The 25,913-nt window shown below is 36.7% G+C and overlaps 1 protein-coding gene across 2 annotated transcripts in view; it reads right to left on the reverse strand.

Annotated features, from left to right (window-relative positions):
• Positions 1–25,913, reverse strand: part of dync2i1 (dynein 2 intermediate chain 1) — a 69,137-nt gene that overhangs the window by 39,682 nt on the left and 3,542 nt on the right. The window contains exons 2-10 of one of the 2 annotated variants that reach the window (XM_039753600.1): positions 22,802–22,855; positions 21,570–22,521; positions 17,237–17,298; positions 16,015–16,131; positions 13,257–13,325; positions 12,622–12,696; positions 10,460–10,655; positions 6,698–6,800; positions 6,044–6,173 (exon numbers count right to left, since the gene is read on the reverse strand). In XM_039753600.1, the coding sequence (XP_039609534.1) occupies positions 6,044–6,173; positions 6,698–6,800; positions 10,460–10,655; positions 12,622–12,696; positions 13,257–13,325; positions 16,015–16,131; positions 17,237–17,298; positions 21,570–22,521; positions 22,802–22,855 (1,758 nt within the window). Of the gene's footprint in view, positions 1–6,043; positions 6,174–6,697; positions 6,801–10,459; positions 10,656–12,621; positions 12,697–13,256; positions 13,326–16,014; positions 16,132–17,236; positions 17,302–21,569; positions 22,522–22,801; positions 22,856–25,913 lie in introns of both variants that reach the window. The other variant, XM_039753599.1, reaches the window with a different exon arrangement.

Below are 25,913 nucleotides of genomic sequence, written 5' to 3' on the forward strand. Positions count from 1 at the left end.
CCACATTTTGTTATGTTACAGCCTTATTCCAAAATTGATTAAATTCATTTTTTTCCTCAGAATTCTACACACAACACCCCATAATGACAATGTGAAAAAAGTTTACTTGAAGGTTTTTGCAAATTTATTAAAAATAAAAAAACTGAGAAATCACATGTACATAAGTATTCACAGCCTTTGCTCAATACTTCATCGATGCACCTTTGGCAGCAATTGCAGCCTCAAGTATTTTTGAATATGATGCCACAAGCTTGGCACACCTATCCTTGGCCAGTTTAGTCCATTCCTCTTTACAGCACCTCTCAAGCTCCATCAGGTTGGATGGGAAGCTTCTGTGCACAGCCATTTTAAGATCTCTCCAGAGATGTTCAATCGGATTCAAGTCTGGGCTCTGGCTGGGCCACTCAAGGACATTCACAGAGTTGTCCTAAAGCCACTCCTTTGATATCTTGGCTGTGTGCTTAGGGTCGTTGTCCTGCTGAAAGATGAATCATCGCCCCAGTCTGAGGTCAAGAGTGCTCTGGAGCAGGTTTTCATCCAGAATGTCTCTGTACATTGCTGCAGTCATCTTTCCCTTTATCCTGACTAGTCTCCCAGTTCCTGCCGCTGAAAAATATCCCCACAGCATGATGCTGCCAACACTATGCTTCACTGTAGGGATGGTATTGGCCCGGTGATGAGCAGTGCCTGGTTTCCTCCAAACGTGATGCCTGGCATTCACACCAAAGAGTTCAATCTTTGTCTCATCAGACCAGAGAATTTTGTTTTTCATGGTCTGAGAGTCCTTCAGGTGCCTTTTGGCAAACTCCAAGCGGGCTGACATGTGCCTTTTACTAAGGAGTGGCTTCCGTCTGGCCACTCTACCATACAGGCCTGATTGGTGGATTGCTGCAGAGATGGTTGTCCTTCTGGAAGGTTCTCCTCTCTCCACAGAGGACCACTGGAGCTCTGACAGAGTGACCATCGGGCTCTTGGTCACCTCCCTGACTGAGGCCCTTCTCTCCCGATCACTCAGTTTAGATGGCCGGCCAGCTCTAGAAAGAGTCCTGGTGGTTTCGAACTTCTTTCACTTACAGATGATGGAGGCCACTGTGCTCATTGGGACCTTCAAAGCAGCAGAAATTTTTCTGTAACCTTCCCCAGATTTGCGCCTCGAGACAATCCTGTCTCAGAGGTCTACAGACAATTCCTTTGACTTCATGCTTGGTTTGTGCTCTGACATGAACTGTCAACTGTGGGACCTTATATAGACAGGTGTGTGTCTTTCCAAACTATGTCCAATCAACTGAATTTACCACAGGTGGACTCCAATTAAGCTGCAGAAACATCTCAAGGATGATCAGGGGAAACAGGATGCACCTGAGCTCAATTTTGAGCTTCATGGCAAAGGCTGTGAATACTTATATACATGTACTTTCTCAATTTTTTTATTTTTAATAAATTTGCAAAAATCTCAAGTAAACTTTTTTCATGTTGTCATTATGGGATGTTGTGTGTAGAATTCTAAGGAAAAAATGACTTTAATCCATTTTGGAATAAGGCTGTAACATAACAAAATGTGGAAAAAGTGATGCACTCTGAATACTTTCCGGATGCACTGTATATTTAACATTATTTCATTAAATTTGAAAAGAAAAAAATCCATAGAGATCCATAATACTTAATGGCACATACACATGCCATCAAAAAATCTACCTTATTTATATATGTTGATAAATGGTATCTACAGTAAAATTAAAAAAAAATGTTTGTGGAAACAAGTGAATGTATTTGATGCCTTAATTTACAAACAAACTTAAGAAGCTAGACTAAAGCAACATCTATATAACAAAGCCAGAGACCAGGGACAAAAGATGCAAGCAAACTATAGAAAACCTGATTGATTCAAGACTGTAGAAATCTATATATATAATTCACTAAGGCAAGACAACCATGGAAAGCACGCCGGAAGGGCCGTGGATTGACTAAGCCACCTACAAGTGAGACGCCCATGGTGCTCGCAGGAAGCAGCCACGCCCACCAACTCTAAGACCATTGGATACGACGACAACTCACAGAACCACGCCCACCAACTCGGACGCGACGACACAGGAAAAACGGCGTCATTTATGTTCGTCTATCGTAGAGTCCACATGTAGCTCTGAGCCACGTTGACTGTTCACAGAGGCATGTTTCTCGCGGAAGTAGATCGCTACATGCAGCGTATAAAACAGTTTGCGAGGGGTATCCCATGGGATCCTTAAAACAATCCTTTAAAACGGAGGTTAAAACACAATGAAGGAAGCAGTCTTTAAAAACCAATAAGCCCTGTGCCTCTGTTTCATTACCGTCTCACCTGCTTCACCAATGCAGGGCCTGCAAAAGTCGAGACGCTCTCTCAACAGCTGACCTTCTCTGTGCCTGACCGGTTCACACAGAGGCACCACACAACGCGGCAGGACTATCTAAGAGGAGGCATGTTTGTCACGGATGTAAATCGCTGTATGCGGCATGTAAAACAGTTTGCTGTCGCGGATGTGAATCATTGTATGCAGCGTGTAAAACAGTTTCCGAGTGGTTTCCCATGGTCTTAGACTCGGTGGCCGGGTCTCTGTCAGATGCTCTTGCGACCGGGCACATGACCAGGCAGTGTGTATGCTTCGAGTGCGAGGGTGGACGCGACAGGACCATCTAAGAAAAATCATGTCGCGGCTGTGAATCGCTGTATGCAGTGTGTAAAACAGTTTGTTTGTCGCAGATGTGAATCGCTGTATGCGGCGTGTAGAGCAGTTCGCGAGGGGTATCCCATGGTCTTACAGTTGGTGGACAAGTCTCTGTTAGTTGCTCTTGCGAGTGGGCACATGACCAGGCAGTGTGTGTGCTTCGAGAGCGTGGGTGGACGCGACAGCACCATCTAAGAAGATTCATATTTGTCACGGATGTAAATCGCTGTATGCAGCGTATAAAACGCTGTATTGTATGTTGCCCTCTCCAGAGTTACATCTTTTCATTTACCTACAGTCGTATATACAATGAAGTAACCAGTCTTTAAAAACCGAGTTTTCGGTTACAACGCATGACCGCGTGCACCATAGCAAACTGTTTTACACGCTACATACACCAATTCGCATCCGCGACAAACATGTGTCTTCTTACATGCTCCTGCACTTTGTACACACCGCCCTCCCACCTCGCTATCACCGTGGTCGGGTGTCTTGGTGGATTATATATAGAAAGGCAGCCAATTCCGCACAGAGCAATGAAAAGTCTACGTGAGTCACAGCTGCATCTGGACAGTACAAAGACGACAAAGACTCGAGTGACGAGTTGGAGGTGGGCACATGAGCAGGCAGTGCATACTGGACGAAAAATCAGCAGACTGGCATGACGGAGGGAGCGAGTGGATGTCCTTCTCCTCTCCTCCCGCTCCACCCTCCGTGCCAGAGCGCCACACCGGCGATTGTGTGTTGGTTCGTTCCGTACATTGTTACAATGTTGCTTTTCTTGCTGATTTATTACATTTCCGATTTTTCAAATGTTAATTTTCTCTCTGTGCTTAAAAACCATTAAAAAACCAGCCTGATTATGCGGCGTGCGGGTTGGCTAGTATGTTCTAATGCCAAAGTATGAGTAAAAGCCAAAGGCAAATTTAAATTGTAAGTTTAATGATGAATGAATGTCTATTGCCAAGGAGAATGAAAGCTCATGCTTAGCACAGTGAAATACTTATGCCAATCAACAAAAATATGTCCCAGCCACCAGCTCCAACCTTTGAACCCTTTATTGCATTCGAGTTTAGCATTTGAATAAGCAGTTTATATTCATTTTAAATGTTTTTCAGATTTTTGACTACAGTGCTAGATACTTATGAAGCAGAAAACATAAGTATTAGCCTATAAATTAAATTTTGCGTTAGTTTTCATGCATTTTTATGTTATTATTGACTTTTTAAACAATATAATACTTTTCCCTAAACCAAAAAAAAACAGATACTTGTTTTGAATTAATAACTTCATTACAACCATGTGATATATTATATTTCCACAACCAATACTAATCATAATAGAATAGCAGGATTAGCTCACGGAGATGTATGCACAGTCATGGCTGAAATTATCAGCACCCCTGGAATTTTCCCAGAAAATGCACCATTTCTCCCAGAAAATTGTTGCAATTACAAATGTTTTGGTATACACGTTTATTTCCTTTATGTGCATTGGAACAACATAAAAAACAGAGAAAAAAGCCAAATCTGACATCATGTCACACAAAACTCCAAAAATGGGCCGGACAAAATTATTGGCACCCTCAACTTAATATTTGGTTGCACGCCCTTTGGAAAAAATAACTGAAATCAAGCGCTTCCTATAACAATCAACAAACCTGTTACACCTCACAACTGGAATTTCCGACCACTCTTCTTTTGCAAACTGCTCAAGGTCTCTCAGATTTGAAGGGCGCCTTCTCCCAACAGCAATTTTGAGATCTCTCTGTATGTGTTCAACCGGATTTAGATCCAGACTCATTGCTGGCCAACTCTCCAGCACTTTGTCTTCAACCATTTCTGGGTGCTTTTAGAGGTATGTTCGGGGTCATTGTCCAGCTGGAACACCCATGACCTCTGACGCAGACCCAGCTTTCTGACACTGGGCCCTACATTGCACCCCAATATCTTTTGCTAGTCTTCAGATTTCATGATGCCTTGCGCACAGTCAAGGCATCCAGTGCCAGAGGCAGCAAAACATCCACAAAACATCTTAGAACCTCCACTATGTTTGACTGTAGGTACTGTGTTCGTTTTCTGTAAACAGTAGAATGATGAGCTTTACCAAAAAGTTCTACCTTGGTTTCATCTGTCCACAAGACATTCGCCCAGAAGGATTTTGGCTTCCTCAAGTACATTTTGGCAAACTCCAGTCTGGCTTTTTATGTTTCTGTGTCAGCAGTGGGGTCCTCCTGGCTCTCTTGCCATAGCGTTTCATTTCATTCAGATGTTGATGGATAGTCCGAGCTGACACTGTTGCACCCTTAGTCTGCAGAACAGCTTGAATATGTTTTGAAGTTGATTGGGGCTGTTTATCCACCATTGGGACTATCCTTCATTACAGTCTTTTATCAATTTTTCTCTTCCATCCACGTCCAGGGAGATTAGCTACAGTGCCATGTGTTGTGAACTTCTTGATTATGTTGCGCACAATGGACAAAGGAACATGAAGATCTCTGGAGATGGATTTGTAGCCTTGAGATTGTTGATATTTTTACACAATTTTTGTTCTCAAGTCCTCAGACAATTCTCTGCTCTTCTTTCTGTTCTCCATGCTTAGTGTGGCACACTCAAGACACACAACAGAAAGCTTGAGTCAACTTTTCTCCATTTTAACTGGCTTCAGGTGTGATTGCTATATTGCCAGCACCTGTTTCTTGCCACAGGTGAGTTCAAACGAGCATCATATGCTTGAAATAAAACAATTTACCCACAATTTTGAAAAGGTGCCAATAACTTTGTCCGGCCCATTTTTGGAGTTCTGTGTGACATGCTGTCAGATTTGGCTTTTTTCCTCTGTTTTTTGTGTTGTTTCAATGCACATAAATGAAATAAACATGTGTATACCAAAACATTTGTAATTGCAACAATTTTCTAGGAAAAATGGTGCATTTTCTGGGAATATTCCAGGGGTGCCGATAATTTCAGCCATGACTGTACATGAATCGATAATTGACAGCATCTTTAAAAATTTGAATGCTTACTGCCAATTTAACTTAACATTTTAAAATGTAAATCAAAGATTGATATTATTATACTACAAAATGCCTAGTGCTTCTCATCTATATACTAAACAATATGACTCTAGCAGCATAATACTATAGACAGGATATCAGACCATCAAAAGGCACATATGTCCACTGTATACTGTTTGGACTAATCAGACAATTCTTGTGCAACAGCTAGATATCGAATAAATACAGCATGCAACTGTACACAGGCCATTCTGAAACAAATGCTTAAATTGGCTTTCAGACATTGCAATAGTAGAAATTAAAATAACAAAGAAACCATGTTAACCTGCTTTGTGTTTGTTGTGCCAAAGTTTCTTATGTACATGTCATATTCATTTAAAGGTGGCAAATCCAGCAAAGAAAAATTCACTGAAAAGTCAAGATCAATCAGGCGAAGTAACTCAGTTGTACGTTTTCTGAAAAACAGAATTTGTAAAGGTAAATTTCACAATCATACATATTAATAAGTATTTAGAAAACCTTTTATGAATACTGTACATATTTTATATACCTAAATTATACCTTTTAGCTATAAGTTTACACATTATGTAAAATTATTTATTCTGTTACATTAAACACTACAACAGTTAACATCTGAACATTCATTTTTATGGTAAGAAAATTCTGAAAATAGAACAGTTTAGATTGACAGATGACTCTACATTAGCCTTGTGAGAGCAAGTGTGGGTACATTTTTTAAATTATCATATATTAGACTGATGCTGTGTCTAGGGTTGGCTTCTGTTTTGCACTCAATGCAGCCAGAATAGATTCTAGCCTCTGGGAACACTTAGTTGGAGCAAGTAGTTTTGAAAAATTATTTAACAAATGTGTGTAAATGACTAGACACTCTTTAATATTATTGCAAGGGTATATTTTCATTTTAAAGGATCAATAAACCTTATTTTTTGAAAGCTCTATGACCTAAACATATACTTACTTTTGTTTACTAGCAGCTTTTTGGTTGACTTCACGACGTTTTGCTGCAACAAAGTCAATGAATTTTCCACGGTGACTACCTCTACCTTGAGTATCTGATCGCCCTGAGGGAAAAACAAATTTAAATGTAGAAGAAACAAAACAGTACAAAAGCTTTTTAGTTCAAATTTTAAAATCATTAAAACAGACTGCTTTATCTCTGCCACAAAACTAATGTTATAATGCCTTTAAAGTTCTTAATTTTCCTCAGTACAGATGGACTAACAAAAAAACTACCTTGCAAAAGGACATTAACTACATTCTGTGGAATTAGGACATGCTCTCAACCTGTATGCTGTACTAACAGCAAACTTTACAAGACTATAAAGGAATGGCTGTAATGTAAAAAAATCAACTTTTCCTCACATTTAGCCCAGCGATACTGGATTAATATCTGTGTCTATAAAAATACATCTATCCTTCTAACTAAAATATGGATAAATCTATTTTATGTACAGTCAGAAATAACACCTCTCCTGCAAAAAAACCATTTTCTTCAAAAGGCAGAATGTTAAAAACAGGATTCCGAAGCATATTCATATTCTAATTTATTAGATGGACTTGAAGGAAAATAAAAGTACATAATTGGCTTCTTTAAGGACCCATTCACACTTGAGCATTTTAACTTTCAGACATTTGTTTTCCATTTTTAAAGCTTTTTAATTCCTTTTTGCAGGTATATTTTAAGCATGATTACACATGTTGAGTTCATCTGTTTGCAAAGAGAGTCAAGAGGATAATTATGGACTCTTTATGAAGCAGAAAGCATCCTGAAAAATTCCTGGATTACACAAGTGTATTGACAACCACTTAAAAAAAACGATTTCATTGGTAATCAACTCAAAGGAATTAAACATATGTGATATTCATGTACATTTAACCCTACATGGGCTTAGGGATAAATTTAACCAACCCAGTTTAGAGTCACAGAGAGAGTGTGCTCCATGCAATTCAGTAACAAAAACCTATTATTAAATAATCTGTTTAGTTTTAATTTAGATATTTGCTAAAGATATTTTGAAACTGTGTGATCTGATGATGTAGCAACCAATGTTCAGTGGGGGCTCAAACTGGAGGTGAAAAATGAGAAGGAGGTTATTCATGAAAGACTAAATGTATTTTCTTAATTGAAAAGTATTACTGACATTATTTGCATTATTCAATATTAAAACAGGTAATAATACTCAGTGAAACATACTCACTAATACTGATCAATCTAGAAATGCACAGGCAGATCATGCAAACCCCATACCATTGGTGCTATAATGAAGGCATGAGAGTTCTGCGCTACCCCTCCTTGTATATGTTAAAACCTCTGTACTGAACTTTAACCGGACTAAAACTAAATGTATATACTGTATAACTTTTCTTGTATTCTTGTCATTTGATTGTAAATAAATACCAGCTACACTGACAAATATATTTTTTTGTTTAGTTTCAGTGAGCGATTTCGTTCCTGGCTCATCCAGGAAAAAGCAGTGACTTCTTGTAGAATTGTTTTAAAAATGCCCTTTGTTTTCTTTTACCAGCATTTTATGAGCGTTAACATTGATTTCAAAGGAACAAGTGTTTGGCTGAAAACTGCTGCATACAGAAGTTTTCAAAACCACTTGCTTCGAAAATGCTTGAGGCTGATTTATATTTCCGCATTAATCCTCGGCTGTAGCTACACTGTCACCCATGTAGCCTACACATCACATCAACACAAACCCTACAGAGACCCCAATGACACCAATCGGCCAGTTTGGTAGCTATGTATTTCTTCAAAAGCATTTTTATTTAAATTCTGATTTGGAAGTCGGTGAATGTATGAAAAAGTGAAAAATGTGAGGGTCAAATATGTTTGCCTATGGATGAAAACGTGCAGCATGAGGAGCAGTGATCTTGGAAGGCAACTACTGGCAACTAGCTTTCAGGCATGTGCCTGCAGTACAAAACAACACACAAGTATAAATGGCTTTCAACAGTGTAGCCTATGGAAAAGCTTACACACATAGCTACAACATTGGCTTGATGCAGAAGTACAGATCAGCCTTAAGATGTGAATGGTGTCAAGGAAAATAATCTGAAATACTTGTTCTGGTCCAGCGCAAAAATGCTAGAAAAATGCTTAGTTCAATTAAAAAATGTTACTGCGATTAATCAATGAATAACTCAATGATTAATTCTAATAAAAAAATGTTAATAATCACTGGCCTAAGTGTAACTATTTATTACAGTTAGTTTACTGAACAGTTTTGTGTAACAGAAACAATTCCCAACGACCACCATAACACCCACCCTTTGTGGGTTGCTATAACATTTCATAAGCGTGAGTGAGGTGTAAGGAATCAAGCAATTCCACACGGTATCATCTACTCTTTAGGTATTCAGACATTGGTAGCACCTGTACCATGCTACTTTAGGACAGGTATCCCTCCGTGGACATCCAAAAAAGGCAAATGGGGACAGGGCTGACCCACTGACATTCTGTCTCCCACGCAGATCAATACCTCAACAGTCACTTGAGTTTTATGTGCAAGCTTGCATTAGCAGACATGACTACATGTAGCATCTTGTTCTGGGTGGTCCGCTATTCCATAACTGGCAAGAAGTTCTTATTTAACACGCCATGAAAATGACACTCATTTACTCTGCCTGTAAAACTGGTTTGATTTTAATTGTCCTCAAGTTATCTTCTGCACCTTGAAGAGGTAGTGTATATATAAAATGACGTATGGGTCAAATAGTGTTCCTTATGGATTCAGTACAGTACACTGTATTCTATGCTCTAATACAGAACAATCCCATATTAGAAGGGATGAGTGGTGTGTGTAGGTGAAAACCACTACCAATAAGCAACACAAGAAACAACCAAGTGCTGTTAATAGACTTGGATTCATCTGGTGCTGTTTAATTAAGTATGAAGCATGGTTAAATTGACCAAATTAAATCAACGTATTTTAAGGGCTGCATTTAAAAAAATTAATCAAGAAATGTTTAATGTGTTAATGGCAGACTCAGGCATCCTGAATGGGATTATATGGGTTTCAGAATATGAGGTGATACTATATATTAATAAACAAATATTACAATCCTATGACATATTCTCATTTTACTTAGGTTTGTGTGCAGCTGCTCAGCCATGGAACCCCATTTCATGAAGTTCCTGACACACAGATCTTGTGCTGATGTTCGCCTACCACTTTGTGGCAGAGCTGTTGTTGCTACATGCTTCCACTTCACAATAATAGCACTTACTGTTGACTGGGACAGATCTAGCAGAGCAAAAATGTCAAGTACTGATTTGTGCAAAGGCAGTATCCTATAACAGTGCCACACTTCAATATCAGGTCAGCCTAAAGAAACTGAGCTCTTCACTATGCCCTATTCTGCTGACAGTGTTTGTCAATGGAGACTGCATGGCTATGGCTAGGCACCCATTAGTAATCGTTGTGGCTTGAACACCTGAACTCAATAATTTGGAGAGGTGTCCACATATGTTTGGCCATAAAGTGTATCTCACAGACTGACACCAAAGGGAGGAGGAGACAGGGTAGCCTCCAATATAAGTAGAGCTGCAAAATAAAGACATGTAGAGGTATAATCCTGGCAGTATGTCGAATTAAGTTATTTAAATAAAGACTGTCTAAATTAACCTGTAAAAGATTATGTCTAACAGTGTGTTTTATTGCAAAGCAACAAGTAAACATGGAAAATACTCAGATTTTAACAATTTCCATACCTTGTTGTACAACATCACTTTCTTCCAGTTTACGTCCTTGCTGTCCTATTATAACCCGTTCATTTTCAGCATTTATTGCTCTTTGGATGTCTTCAATTTCTGCATTTTTGACAGGAAAATTGGCTTCTGCCTCTGGTGGTGGATCTTCAAAATCTTCATCGTTGTCATCCATATCTTCAAAGTCATCATCATAATCCTTCATTATAATTGAAAAATATACAATAAAATAATGCCACATTATCTCATCCATTCTTTCATTTAAAGCAATTATCCACAATCCATTATCCAAGATTAGATAGATAGATTATATTTTTTTTGTTACTTTCCCATGTACTTTGTAGTGGTGACTAAGAAAAAATTTTAATCTCATGTTTTCATTCAGAAAAGAGAGAAAAAGGTTTATGAATACCAGAAGTTAAAAGTGGCCAATGCTGTAAAATGGCAAACAATGTGAAAAGTATCCATGTTAAAAAAAGAAGAAAAAAAAATCTTGTTACTTGTGTCACATAACCCATGTCAATTATTTAGTCATATGCACAAAACATGCAGAACGCATGCTTTTTTGCTAAAATATTGTTAAATAGTTACTTGAAGACAGGACACTCGACCAACAAATTTAAAACACTGGTGCAAGAATTATTACACAAACCAGAAAATATGACCCCATAACTCCCATTCTCAAGTCCTCCGAGTTAAGCTTAAGGCTGATTTCAAAATCCTCCTTTTGACTTATAACGCCTAAAATATCCATGGCCCTGCATACTTATATAAACTTAATCATTACTTATGAATCAGAACACACATCAAGATGACAGCTTACTTCAGATTTCAAAGATTAATAAAATAATAGTGGGAGGTCAAGCTTGTAGTTACAGGGTTCCGAAGCTGTGGAATGATCTGCCTACTAATATAAGCAATGCCCCATTCAGTCTCAGCTTTTAAATCCAGGCTGAAGACTCATTTTTACTTTAGGCTAGTCTACTGTGACAAGAGCTGATTATTTCATTTTGTAAGTGGCTACTAACCCTTCTATATTCTCTTCTCAGTGTCTGCATGAGACACTTGGTGCCAATGCTCTACTGCTAGGCTAAACTCCAGTGCATGGAAAAGTGATCTCAGATAAAGGACTGTTGGAATCACCAACCCTCTCATCAGATCTGATGGCCACCAAAGACCCCACTCTAGTAAACTTGGGGTTGGTGGTTTTGAAAGGTCCTCAGGACTGTGACTTTGGCTTAGACTTTCTCTTTTACAATTTTAATCTCCTCAGTTGTTAACTGACTATACTTCATCAATTAATTAATGCACACGTATTGTTGGTCTCCATTTATGTTTAATCAGTTTATGTCTTACTCTCTGTGTATTTTATTAAATCTGTACTTATATGTGTACCAGTACTGTATTTAATAATCACTAAAATCTGTACTTTTATTTTAACTGGGAATTGTTCACAGCAATCTCGAGCCTGCACTCAATGAAGAACGCTACACAAAAAAAAAAGTTGATGCTGTTTTCCCCTTTATTCCAGGAAAATTTTTCACATTGTTTACCACTGGTCAGCATTAGGCACTTTTGGCTTTTATTATGTTTTAAACGTTTTTCTCTCCATTCTGCTTGAAAATATAAGATTTGATTTTTTTTCTTGGCCATCATTACAAATTAATGAGGTAAGTAACATATAAAAATATTATTTTGGGGTGGAGTATTCCTTCACAAAAGATTGCAAAAGTTAGATATGTTATAACAATTCAAGATCGTGAATAATTAAAACATTACATTAATACACTCTTAAAAGGGCTACCTCAGAAAGGTATAAGATCGACTGTAGGTAGTTCAAAATGCATCATCAAGAATAGCAACCACTCAAAAAAGAAAACCAAAGCACATTTCATTGTTTTGTTTTTTTTAATGTTACACTGTTGCCAGTGTCCTTTTTGAACTTATTTAAAATTTTTCTCCTTCTTATATTTTTGAGTGTCTTTTCTAATGTTTTTCTAAGTTTTCTAATGGTGGTTTGCTGGTTATTCTAAGTGTTAGGCATAAAATAACTATCAAGGCAGCTCTGCGCACTAAAAGTTACGTTTGTTGCCAGTATTAAAGTAATGAAACAAAAAAAAAAAGAATAAAATTTAACAGCAAAGAAAATGTTTGTGTCTGCTTACTTCAAAATCATCTTCATAATTATCATTTGATTCTTCATAATCTTTCTCCACAGTAATGTCTTCTTTTTCTTCCATCTAAGAAAAAAAAAGTCATTAAAATATATCAAAACAGCTCTCGCTTGCAAAAAGGTTTTAGGTGAATTTTTTAACTACCGGTAAGATCTGGTGGAAACTATAATCTGTTTTTTCCACATACAAAGTAAATATTGTTATATATTGTCAAAAGACAACTATTCATCCATTCAACAATTTCATGAATTTGTCTCACCCACTACAGGATCACTCCGTGAAAATAAAAAACATCAAAAGCGTCAACAGCATCCACACTTTTTAAATAATAAAGTGATGACTAATAACACTGTTAAATGGTGGAAATGCAATGCCCAATTTATATTTACAGTTTGTTTTACTAATGCAATAATATTGTACTTGCCTCACAGGAAAAATGACAACACCCTGAAATACTATCTATTTTTCTAATAGTAATGTAATTATTTCATAAAATTGTATAATTTTTCTTGACTCGGCCAAAAAGAGAAAAATATCTCTGCAGAGGAAAAAAATCAAACCTGGTCTTAAATGTATAATTTTACAAGTATTAGGAAGTTTAATATTGCACAGAATACGGTACTCACTGGTTCTTCTGTATCACTCAAACCCTTCTCATTTGATCTCCACATTGACAGCTGCCTTTGTGAACTTAGCTGTGCAGTTACAGAAAGAAAAACAGAAAACATTATCTTTACATTCATGAGGGAGTGGAGTTTATCCTTGTAGGATTAAATATTAGGTGCATACCAGTCCACACTATGCGACTCTTCAATTCCACCCAGGGGAGTAAATGCTAACATTATTCAAAGTTATTGTCTGCTTTTTACATGCATTTTTATTACTCTTTAATTTAATATTGTTTTTTGTATCAGTACAATGCTGCTGGATTATGTGAATTTCCCCATGGGATTAATAAAGTATCTATCTATCATAGGGCACACTCATCCATATATATCAAGACTCACTTATAAAGGGACAAACTTTTAGTTGCCACCTAATCATGCATGCATACTGTATCTCACGAATGAGAGAGGATTAAAACTCATGTACAATGAAGAAGAGGCAAACCTCTCAGACAAAGTGACCTCAATTATTCTGTGAAAAATAATTTAAAAAACACAGATAAGTAATGAAGCATATTTATATTTTTATATTACCGAAAAATATACAGAATAAAGCCAAATCGTAAAACCACAAACAAAAAAGAGCATAACCATTGCCATTAGTTTCTCTTAGACCTCTTCAAGTAAGAGACAAACTTTCTTAACTTATTATCCAGTTTGGTTTTATCAGATCTCTTGCTTGGTTCTATTACTTGTTTCTGTTCTGGACTTCTATGTAATTTTCTTGGGTATGGTGCCCTCCATAATGTTTGGAAGAAAGTCACACTTCTCCTTAATTTATCCCTCTGCTCCACAATTTAAAATTACACAAAGCACAAGCTGAAGATGGCTGTATTAGAGGCTTGGCAGAGCACCATCAGAAAAGACACTCACCACATGGTAATGTCTACAAATTGCAGACTTCAAACAGTCATTGCATTCAGGGGATATGCAACAAAGTACTAAATATGACTGCTTTAATACACCTACCATTACTCTCTCCTAAATATTATTGTTCCTTGAAATGGGAGAACCATGTATAAAAGTGTTGTCGTTTCTACATATTGTGACAAAAATGTATGCAAATACCTTAAAAGCAAAGTCTGCTTTGTGCAGTTTAATCATGTCTGAATTGTTTGATTTGTAAATTTAAACTGTGGAGCAGAGGTAAGTCAAGAAATACGTGTCTTTGTCTCAGAAATTATGAAGAGGCACTAAATTTATCCATCCACCTATATTTTCACCAGCTGATCCAGGGCTAAAAAGAGTACTGTACAAGAAAGAGAACCAAATCTGGATAAGACACAAGTCTATTTGTAGGGCACATTCAGGCACACACCTACACTTGAGACACACACTTCCAATTTGGACTAAAAATGCAACAAGCACATCTTCAGGTATAGAGAAAAAAAAACTGAGTACCCAAAGTACAACTCATCCTAACGTCTGAAAAACATACAAATACCATCCAGACAGTGCACAGACAGAATTTTGGCTGTGGAGCACTGTGCTGCTTATAAACATTTCACATTGCACAACTATTATTATGCTGTTTAAAAGCAAGTTTTATCAAATTACTGTTTCATATTTCAAAACTCAAGAACAATTCACATCAATTTAACTGCTGCAAAGATTTAACGACATGGTTTTTTTTTCCATTAATGATGGAGCAAGAATGATAGCCTTCCATTTTAAAAACTGAATTAATATATATTAGGTCGACCATCACTAATCCACCAACCAGTAACCTGGTTACACAGCTAATCTGGACATACTTTATAATTTCCCAAGTCAGCGCACCAATTTGCCACTACTGTTTTGGAGGTATTGGTTGCAGCATCATCTGTTGGGATGAACTTGCAAACACTGGCAAGTCATTCCTACTTGTTTATTTTTACTGCATTTATTTTTATAACCTGCTCATATTTAAGTCCCAGCCATTGACCAATGCATAAAGGAAGTGCTTCTCACGATGCAAAGTGCAATCACGGTATATTGTCCATAAAACATAAAGGATAAAACTCAAGAGTGGTGTTTGCAGGTGCAATGTGCCACTTCTCCAGACCTTTTTTTTCTGAACACTTTCCCACAGACACCCTTGGTAGTCAGTGTAATGTTCCTTACTAACAGGCCAGTCTGGTCATATTGATTCTCTTTATTAACAAGTCTGTAAATGTCGAAAAACACGATCATTGTTCTCATGATGCCCAATATGACCTGGCATGCTTTTTTCAACTTGTCAATAAATAAATAAATAATTGCAGAAGGCATGCACACAGTTATAGAATAAATGTCAGAAATATATGTCTTAATCAACTTAGCATAATTCCACTTGGCAGACTGATTAGAACGACCACAGACACGCAATACTTAGCAGCATAGTTGATAAATACATCTTACTCCTGTGTTATTGACTGTTTCCAGAATTTTTTGCCACAAATATACATCAACCGACGGTGATATTACAAATGTATTTATTCTGCACCCCCCATACTGCCAGAAACAGATAACAAAACCTACTCCCTTTGATAAAATATGGAGTATACATTTGTCCTAATAATGTTTCCTTACTTATTTGTTTTATAATTAAAGTTGCTATAGCTAATTATTAACATTGCTAAAGGATTCTGCAGTGGATTTTAAAGATAACTGTAAAAATGTTCAAATTTATCATTTCATTCTAAACAACCACTCTTGTTAAACTGTTATTTCTTTGACCTCTGCATCTTCGATGTGTTACCTTGGGACTATTTACTTCAGCCTTTGAAGGGGGTTCTTCTGAAACTTCTTGTTCAGAACTCTTTTTCTGCCTGTGCTTCCTCTCTCTTCTATGATTATTTCTGTCGTGTTCTTCATCCTATGAGGCAAAAGACATACACCCTACAGTTTATTAATAAGGTATCTAATCCCAATCCAGCATACTGCTTTTCAACTAAGCCATTAGTTATAGCTTGCACTATACAGCTTGCTTCTGGAACTGTTGTATGCATTTAGTAATACACAACAGTATATGATTTATCTTTGCAGGAAATGTAGAGGTTTAGTACAGATGAGCAGCTACAGTACCTTTATTTTTTTTCCATCCATCCATTATCCAATCTGCTATATCCTAACTACAGGGTCACAGGGGTATGCTGGAGCCAATCCCAGCCAACACAGGGTGCAATGCAGGAAACAAACCCTGAGAAGGGCGCGCGCACACACACACAAACACACACACTAGGGACAATTTAGAATCGCCAATGCACCTAACCTGCATGTCTTTGGACTGTGGGAGGAAACCGGAGTACCCGGAGGAAACCCACACAGACACGGCGCCACCATGCCGCCCCTTTATTTTTTTCTTAATTTTAATATAGTTTTTCATAGTAAATTAAAGTAATTCATTGTTGTAACAGAAGCAGACCATTAATAAAACAAAGTTCAAATATCTGCACAAAATTATTTGCAATAATTATATAACCAACAAAGAGTCATTTCTGTGGCCTTAATTGTCAATTAAATTTTATCCAATAATATGCCACATGAAATAATATGCTTTTGGAAAAAAAAATTAAAAAATGAGAGCAATTTGTGGAAAATATAAATATTCCATGCATCAAAGCATCAAATTATCTTTTCTTCACCTTAATGGATTAAAACAAAAAAAGAAGCATGTGGGTAATTCGTGAAGAAGCCCAGAAAATCTTAACTCAATAAAAAACCTTCCAGTTAATTGAACATGAATTGTTCATTGTGATTTTTTATTATATCAGGCAATATGGCAATTCATGGCCTGGTGAGTTCTAATACTTTCAATCAAGTCACCAATTGCTGGCCTTTGTCAACATTAAAAATTTGTCCTAAATTTAGTTTGAATTAATATGAATTAATCATAGTTTAATAGCAAAACAAATGCTAAACAAAATGTCTTAAAAATATACTGCTGCTTCATTGAAATGTACTGCTATTATTATACTTACCTCCGAACTTTTTTCACCTTTATTCCTTTTATCTTTTTGTCTCTTCCCTGTTTCTTCATTTTCTACTTTACATGAAACAAAATAAAATTGTGTGTTAGTTATGTAGAACTATTCGTAGTATGCTGTGATACTTACAAACCAAAAAGAATATTCATATAAACACAGATCTTCACGGTGATGGAATAAGGTAGCCATGTTATTAACTCAAATTTTATTTATTTAACTTTGTAAAGAAAACAAAACATGTTGTGAAGTAATTAAACAAAACTTATTGTACTGTATCACTATTACTCTGGCCATCACCAATCTAAAGCTAACTTTGACCTTAAACTTCTTCTACTGTTTCCAGCAATACTTCCAGAATAATATTAATTTAATCTATAATATTTAATAATGTTACAAAATATTATAGTACATTTTTATCAGTAAACTTGTTCAGTATTTGTCCTTTACTAAATCTTAGCATTGAGGACATTTCAAGAGGTCACAAAATAAATGTAAACCTTGATTAGTGAAAAAATGACAATAAAATACATCATATCTGATCAGCAACCTGAATTAAGCTTCAATTAATTTGATTTTCAGTACAATAATTAAAATTTAGAATAATGCGGTGTTTTTTCTATTAATTAATTAAAATTATAGAAAAGTATTTTAGAATTGTGCTATTACAGAAACCTATTACAAACCCATGGCTACAAAGAAAAATGCACACTGATACCAGATGTTGCTAAATGAAATTCAAGTATGATAAATGCACACTTGAAGGATATGTTCACTATTTAATGTTTTTTGTTTTACAATTACAGTGTGCACTCATTTTCCCTAGACACTTGCTTTCTTAAGTGAAACTGTATTTTACAATCTGATTTGATAAAAGCACTAATTCCCTGAACAGCTTATTATTAAAGCCAATACAGCATTAGTTCAACCATGAGACTCTTACCATTTAAGAAAGAAATGTGGGTGTTCTCTTCTTCTCTCTTATACCCTCTTGATTACTTTCACAGACCTGCAGACTCCCATATGCATTTACAATATGTCCACCCCTGATTAGGGTAGGTTTGATTATTAACTTGGTTTAGCTGTGGCACCACTAACTGGCTAAGAACTTGTTAGAATATCCTGACAGGAATAAGTTCTCTCTCTGGTTTCACCATTCATATTCTAAAATATATTGCTTTACTGCTATATGATCTACTAGACTGTTGATAATCAATTTAAACCCTACAAAAATGTTGGGATTACTGAAAAGTTCAATAGAAGGTATAAGGACACAATTCTTATTGATTTTTTTGATCACATTGTTCATTTACACTGTTTTGGCTATATCATCATTTTGCACTAAATAGATTCACCTTTCATTTCAAGATTTTTTGAATTTGTAATTTTCAATTTCACATTATTTCCAGATTTTTTATTTATTCATTTGCAATTTCATGCTTCAGTGCACTTTTAATTAGCCTAGTGATTGCTGATGTGAATTTTGCATGTTCTTCCTGTGTTTACACATATTTTTCTCAGAGTCATTCAGTTATCCCTCCCTCATTCTCCAGGACATGACTTTTACGTTCTAGATTGGTCCTGTGTGAGCATGGATGTGGGCCCTGCAATGAATTGGTGCCCTGTCCGCAACTGTTTCCATCCTTGTGACCAGTTCTGTCAAGAAAGTCTTTACGATCCAGCAATGCTGAACTGAATTAATGAGGCAGACAATATTATATTACAAGGTGATATTGCTTATGTGAAAATTGGTGCTGATGTTTGTCCTTATTAACAGTACATCTCTAGTAAACAAAAAAAGTTCAAAAACACTGAGGTGACATTATTTCCTACTTTAATTTATTTTCATAAACAAACCTCCGACTTTAATATTTTGTGAAAGGACTGCTAACATATTCTTAAGTTTCAGATTTTATGCTTCAAGTCTGTTACATTGCCTGCGACTGCAAGCTGCTCTCAGGAAGAAGCATGTTTTATGACATTACTAAATACACTTTCACTTAACAGAGCAAGTGAAGTGCATGGTAGCATGTATTGATTGCGAGGATGCGAGGAAAAAACTTCTGTTTCAAGAATACTTAACTTATCTTTAAGTGGAAACTTTAACTTAATAATTACAATGAAGAAAGTTAAAGGGGTTCTATGATGTCCGCACTGAAATAAGAATTGATCTCTTCCTCTGTTAGCTTGTGTTTTAGAAGAAATGTTTAGCCAATAATATGTCACAAGATAACCAGAGTTTGTTAATTTTTTTAAATAGTTGAGAAATGCTTTTACTTCAGGAAAATTTAAATTACCACGACCATCACTCCTAACTACAGTCTCCAAAATATTTGTTTAGTGCAAATCCAGCACTGTCATTATTTCTCCGATTAGAAATAAAACTATAAATATTCTGACCACAAATCTACACCATCGGACAGCATTTACTGTTTAAAACAATGACGGTGAGAATGGAACACTAATACCTGCTACAACACCTAGAAATTACTTACTAACAAGAGGCTGTCAGGTTTCGAATTACTCACTATTTAAGAATAGACACGTGTGCCTGTATTACTTAGTTTTAAACCATGGAACCATGCACTAAAAAGCAAAAACAACCATTAAAATCAAATAGTTCCATTACAGTCTGGAAACTGGTCAAATGTCTCCTTAATAACTAGCTTAAGGTGTACATCTGTAAAGTAAAGTGTGTAGACTACAAATAATGAAATTCAATAACATTAAACAAGTAATGTATTGATAAAGAAGTGCAAACTTAAGTGTTATCGTAGACCTTTGTGTATTCTCATGCCTGGCAACATTATTTTAAGATATCACTGAAAGAACAAGATCTCTTAGCAGGCAATCCTGCACAAATGATGTTTTGCACCAATTTCAATCCATAGGAAATATTATGACCACAGTGCTCTTACTGAAATCAGAATATCTGTAAGCATTCAGAAAAAAAATGCAGTTACTAAGCAAATTATTAAGCATACTATACTAATGCTGGGTAGGGCCTTCTTTGGCTCTCAAAACAGCATCAGTTCTTCAGGGCATGATTTGATGCAATGCTGGAAACATTCCTTTAAGATTATGGTGCATGTTGGCAAGATTGAATCACACAATTTCCGCAGATTTGTCAGCTGCACGTTTATACTGCAAATCTCCCATTCTACCATATATCAAACGCGTCCTATTGGATTCAGATCAGGTGACTGAGAAGGCCACTGAAGCAAAGTGAACTCAATATCATGTTTATGAAACCAGTTTGAAGACTTTTGCCTTGTGACATGGGAAACTATGGCCATGAAGGGACGCACATAGTCAGCAACAATGCTCATAAAGGCCATGGCATTCAATCAATAGTTGATTCATATTAATGGGTCAAAGTGTGCCAAGAAAACATTCCCCACTCCATTACACTACTACTACTGTAGACACAAGGCAGGTTTGGTGCATGGATTCATGCTGTTGGTGCCAAATTCTGACCTTACCATCTGTGTGCCACAGTGAAAATCGAAATTCATCAGACTAAGTTTTTCCAGTCTTCAACTCTCCAGTTTTGGCAGCTTTGTGTTCTTAGTTAACAGAAGTAGAATGTGGTCTTCTTTTGTTGTAGCCCATCAGCCTCACGGTTTCGAGGTGTTATGCATTCCAAGATGCTCTTCTGCTAACCACAATTGTACACAGTGCTTATCTGAGTTACTGTAGCCTTTTTGTCTGTTCAAACCATTCTGGCCATTTTCCTCTGAATGTTCTCATCAACAAGGCATTTCCACCCACTGAACTGTCGCTCACTGGATGGTCTTTGCACCATTTTGAGTAAACTCAAAAGTAAATACTTAAACCAGCCCGTCTGACATCAACAATCATGCCATGGTCTAAATCACTGAGAGCACATTTTTTCCCATTTTGGTGTTTGATGTGAACATTCACCGAAGATCCTGACCTGCATCTGTATGATTTTATGCATTGCACAGCTACCACATGATTGGCTGATTAGATAACTGCATTGAGAAGAAAGTGTACAGGTGTTCGTAATAATTTGTTCGTTGAGTGTGAATGGTTTTAAGAAATAACTGGAAACAATAAATTATAAACTGTAAACAGCAAAATGTCAAATTGAATAATGTATACATTTATCCATTTTCTGAACATGCTTATCCACTATGGGATTAAGGAAATTTGGAGTCTGACCATAAAGCAGGGACAAGCACTAGACTGGCCAGTAGCACATCACAGGGTCCTTAAGTGGTTCTTTTTTTAAGCCCTGTTGTATATTGTCTTAATTTGTAACCTTTAGCTGTAAAATTGCAATGTTTAAGAAAAAAAATATTAATACCTTTTTCTGAATATTTGGAACGGTCTCTAGATCTTCCATCTCTTTTTTTTCTGTCCTTTTCCATGTCTTTGTCATCTTTATCCGTCTCTTTTATGCGATCTCTATAATTGTGTTCTCTTTCTCTGCGCCTCTCCTTTCTCCTTTCCCGTTCAAGATCTTTCTCTTTCTCCCTGTGTCTCTCTTCTTTATCAGTATCTCTTTCAGCCTCTCTTCCTTCGGTTTTTCTTCTTTCTCGGTCCATGTCTTGCTCTTTTCGTGCTTCCCTATCACGGTCATTTCTTCTTTCTCTATATTGATCTTTCTCTCCATCTCTCTCCTTTCTATGAGACTTCTCACCCTCTTTTCTTATATCCCCAGTCTCTTTATGTTGTCCCCCTTCTCCTTCCTTTCCCCGGTGTTTCTCATAATCCCTCTCCTTCTTTTGCTCTCTATCACGATCTTTTTTTCTCTCCCTATCATGGCTTCTCTCTCTCTCCCTGTCTCTCCTTTGTTCCTTCTCCTCCTCTTTTCTTCTTTCTCGGTCCTCTCTATGTTTCCTCTGATCTCTTTCCCCCTCTTTTCTCCTAGCCCTCTCTCTGTCTGTTCTTTGCTCTCTTTCCCCATCACCTCTGTCTCCATCTCTCTCCTTCCTTCGCTCTCTGTCTCCCTCTCTTCTCTTGTCCTTTTCTCGTTCCCTCTCTCTTAGTAAATTTTCCTCAATGTCCTTTGTTTTGCTCCTATGCTTGGCTTCCCTTTCCATTTCCCTTTCCCTGTGTCTCTCTTCCTTTCTACGATGCTTTTCTTTATCCTCATCCTTCTGTGTTGTCCTCTCTCTGCTTCTATGTCTTCCCTTTTCTACTTCCACCTTCTCTTTGTATCTAAGCTCTCGTGCATCCATGCCATTATCATTTATTCCTTCTTCATTTCTCCTTGGTTTGCTTGTTTTCAGTACATCAGAGTCATCCTGTGCTACCTAAAAAATAAACAAATAGTATAATAGTGTGACAACCAAAACGTACCAACAAGTGTAACTGTAGTAAATACATACTGACTGACTTGAAAATCACAATGGAATAACGACAATGTGTCTGAATCTACCTGAAATTCTAGAATGATCATACAGAATGCCAAAAAGACTTGCCCTGTTAATAGGCACCTGTTCCCATCTGAAAGCTTTATATGCCCATACACAATTCCATTAGAATGAGAGAGATGGCAAAGTCAAAGAGATATCAGTGAAAAACACATCTTACTCTAATGTGCTTCTTTAATTCGTCTGGCCTCCATGTGTCTTCTTTGGTTCGTCTCTAAAGAAAAAAATTAAATGAAAAGATTTATTTGCAGCTAGCAGACCATTTTTGGGAGCATGTTCAAGCCATTAAAATCAAAGACCTTACAAAGCCTATTGTAGAACATTTCATATTTGTCGATCATTTCCACACTGATCTTTCCATCTGTGTTCTTTCACAGGGCATCAAAGACACTTTTCAAAGAAAAACAGAAAAAGCTAAGCTCATTCTAACCCTGGGATTCAATATTTTTCCGGGTTTCAAAGAGTGCATTTACATGTATACACAAAACCAGGACAAGGTAAGTAACCCGGTTAAGGCAGAAACTTGCATATTCCCGTCCATTTCTGGAGTTCTACTTTGGGAAAATGCTCCAATGTAATAAAATTGCACAAAAAAAAAACACATCATCAACTGTCTATGACTCCCAAGCAGTGTGGGAAACATTACTTTTAATTTAGTTACATTACCCATTATTTAGAAAAAAAAGTAATTTGTTATAGAGTTACATATTGCTAAATGAAATGTGTTACAAAGCAGCACATTACTGCTTTTTTCTTTTGGATGAAAATGCATATTAGACTGTCAACCATCTGTTTTTAATCTTAAGCCTATATATCAGGGCTTGAAATTGTTCTATTAAATTGTATGAGAAATCCCCCTTAAATTTAACACAAGGAAAGATTTCAGGCTCTGTGAGGGTCAAAAATACACAATTTAAAAAGTAATTTAATATTAATATTTCAGGATTTTCTGCAATATAACTTATTTTTTCTGATGTTTACAGCAGTTTATAACATTTTGAATAAACAAAGTTATCATCCAGTTTTGCAAATAATTTATTTCTTCTATTTAACTCTATATAAATAATTGTTTTATTTTATATGTAGAAATTTCCACTCATATTTATCCAAAAAGCCAGACCTGCCATGGGGAAAAAACATCAGTAGAATAATAGAAAACAATCTACAGAATGTAAAATAAAAAATGCTAATAATACACATAAAATTTTTTTTCATCCTCTACCATATTGTTTTTCTTTTCCAAGTATAATTTTATGTGGCTTTAACACAGATGAGCAGATATAAGACTATAAGTATGAATGTAGTTAATTTAAGAAATTTGAGACACTTAGTTGAAATATTGTTCAACATATTCATAGATTAGGTGACAAAGTAGAGAACAGTGATTAAACTGCCCCTTTACAGATCTAGCATACGACGTAAAAATCCAGAATCTGAATGTCTGCATGGAGTCTGCATTTTCTCCATGTGTCTCTGTGCTGTTCTTCTGGGTATTCCAGTTATCCTCCTACATTTTGAAGTCATGCATGTTTGGATAAATGATCCAGTGCAAGTCTGAGTATATGCGTTAATGGACTTTGTGATAAACTGGTGGACTGTTCATGAATTCTTCTGCATTGTGCCCAGTGCTGCCAGTATAGGCTCATTTCCTGCTCCATGAATTAGAATAAGCAGGTTTGAGAATGACTAGGACAATTATTAGTTTGCCAGTGAACATAACACATTTACTCTGATATTATCATGAACTCCTGCCAAAATCAAAGCATGTTTCTAAAAGACCATAAGAAAAAAATAAAGGTGAATTTTTTTATCATAGGGAAAGGCAGTCTACAAAATACTTATTTTTCTGCTGAACTGTCCTCCTTTTCAGAGTTAGATGGCTGCTGATTTCTTGAAAATTATGCTTGTGCATTCTTTCTTATTTGTGTGTATGTGTCACTGAATTTACTTTTCAGATTTTGGTTTAAAGGCAGCAATCGCTTTGTCAAATAAAAAAGGAGAAAAACTAAACACGAATTCACTAAACAATCCAAGTCTACTTCTGGAATTATTGTTCTGATTTTAGGACAAGAATATACTTAAACATGTTGTTAGCCTTCAATTTAGCAAAGCTTAGTTGAGTTTCTTCTACATCTTAGTTTAAGCAAAGGGCACCGTGCACCGTCTTTAACTCCTGCTTCGCATTTGCACAACTCTACTGAGCACGATATACACAATAAATAATATATTAATTCATAAGAAACAAAGTAAACACATTTATAAAATAGTAGGCGCTGAATATTCTTAGGGCGGCACGGTGGCGCAGTGGTAGCGCTGCTGCCTCGCAGTTAGGGGACCTGGGTTCGCTTCCCAGGTCCTCCCTGCGTGGAGTTTGCCTGTTCTCCCCGTGTCTGCGTGGGTTTCCTCCGGGCGCTCCGGTTTCCTCCCACAATCCAAAGACATGCAGGTTAGGTGGATTGGCGATTCTAAATTGGCCCTAGTGTGTGTTTGTGTGTGTCCTGCAGTGGGTTGGCACCCTGCCCAGGATTGGTTCCTGCCTTGTGCCCTGTGTTGGCTGGGATTGGCTCCAGCAGACCCCCGTGACCCTGTATTCGGATTCAGCGGGTTGGAAAATGGATGGATGGATGAATATTCTTGCAACAACAAAAAAAGATTGCTTATCAAATAGATATGTGTGGAAAATGTGTGCTTTAAAAGCAAGAATTTGCAGAAACTAACTAATTTGTGTGGGAGACCAGAAACCCCACACCAAATTTCAAGCCCTGGATATAACACTTTATGAAACTGACCTGAAATACAATTTAAACTTGATAATTTTCTTTTGCTTTATAAATATGTTTAGTGCTTCATGTGCTGCAAAGTAAATAACATCCATTCCGCTTTTACATCCCTGACTTGGCCCCCTGAAGATTTAATGTAAGGACACTGGCTACTGTGTCATCTGGTCACACCGTTTCAATATATCTATAGCAAACATCTGGAATAAAACTAAACTGGCACTTTATTTATAGGTTTCTTTTACTGGATTATATGCAGCACACAGCTTGACTGTGCAATTGAGCCCTGCAAAGGAGTGGCGTACCACTGCGTGTACGTTTTGCCTTAAACCCAGTGCTGCTGGGATAATACCGACGCAGCTATTTTTACTTCAGTAAAATAAGTATTGCACTAGGTTACTCTTTACTTTAAAAAGTAATCAGACTACATAAAGCATGTTACTTTTAATGTACTACACTTCTCCCAAGATTATGCTGTTGAGCTTAGCACTGTAC

Source organism: Polypterus senegalus, chromosome 5 (assembly GCF_016835505.1).
Source record: "Polypterus senegalus isolate Bchr_013 chromosome 5, ASM1683550v1, whole genome shotgun sequence".
In the NCBI taxonomy this organism is placed as follows: Eukaryota; Metazoa; Chordata; class Cladistia; order Polypteriformes; family Polypteridae; genus Polypterus; species Polypterus senegalus.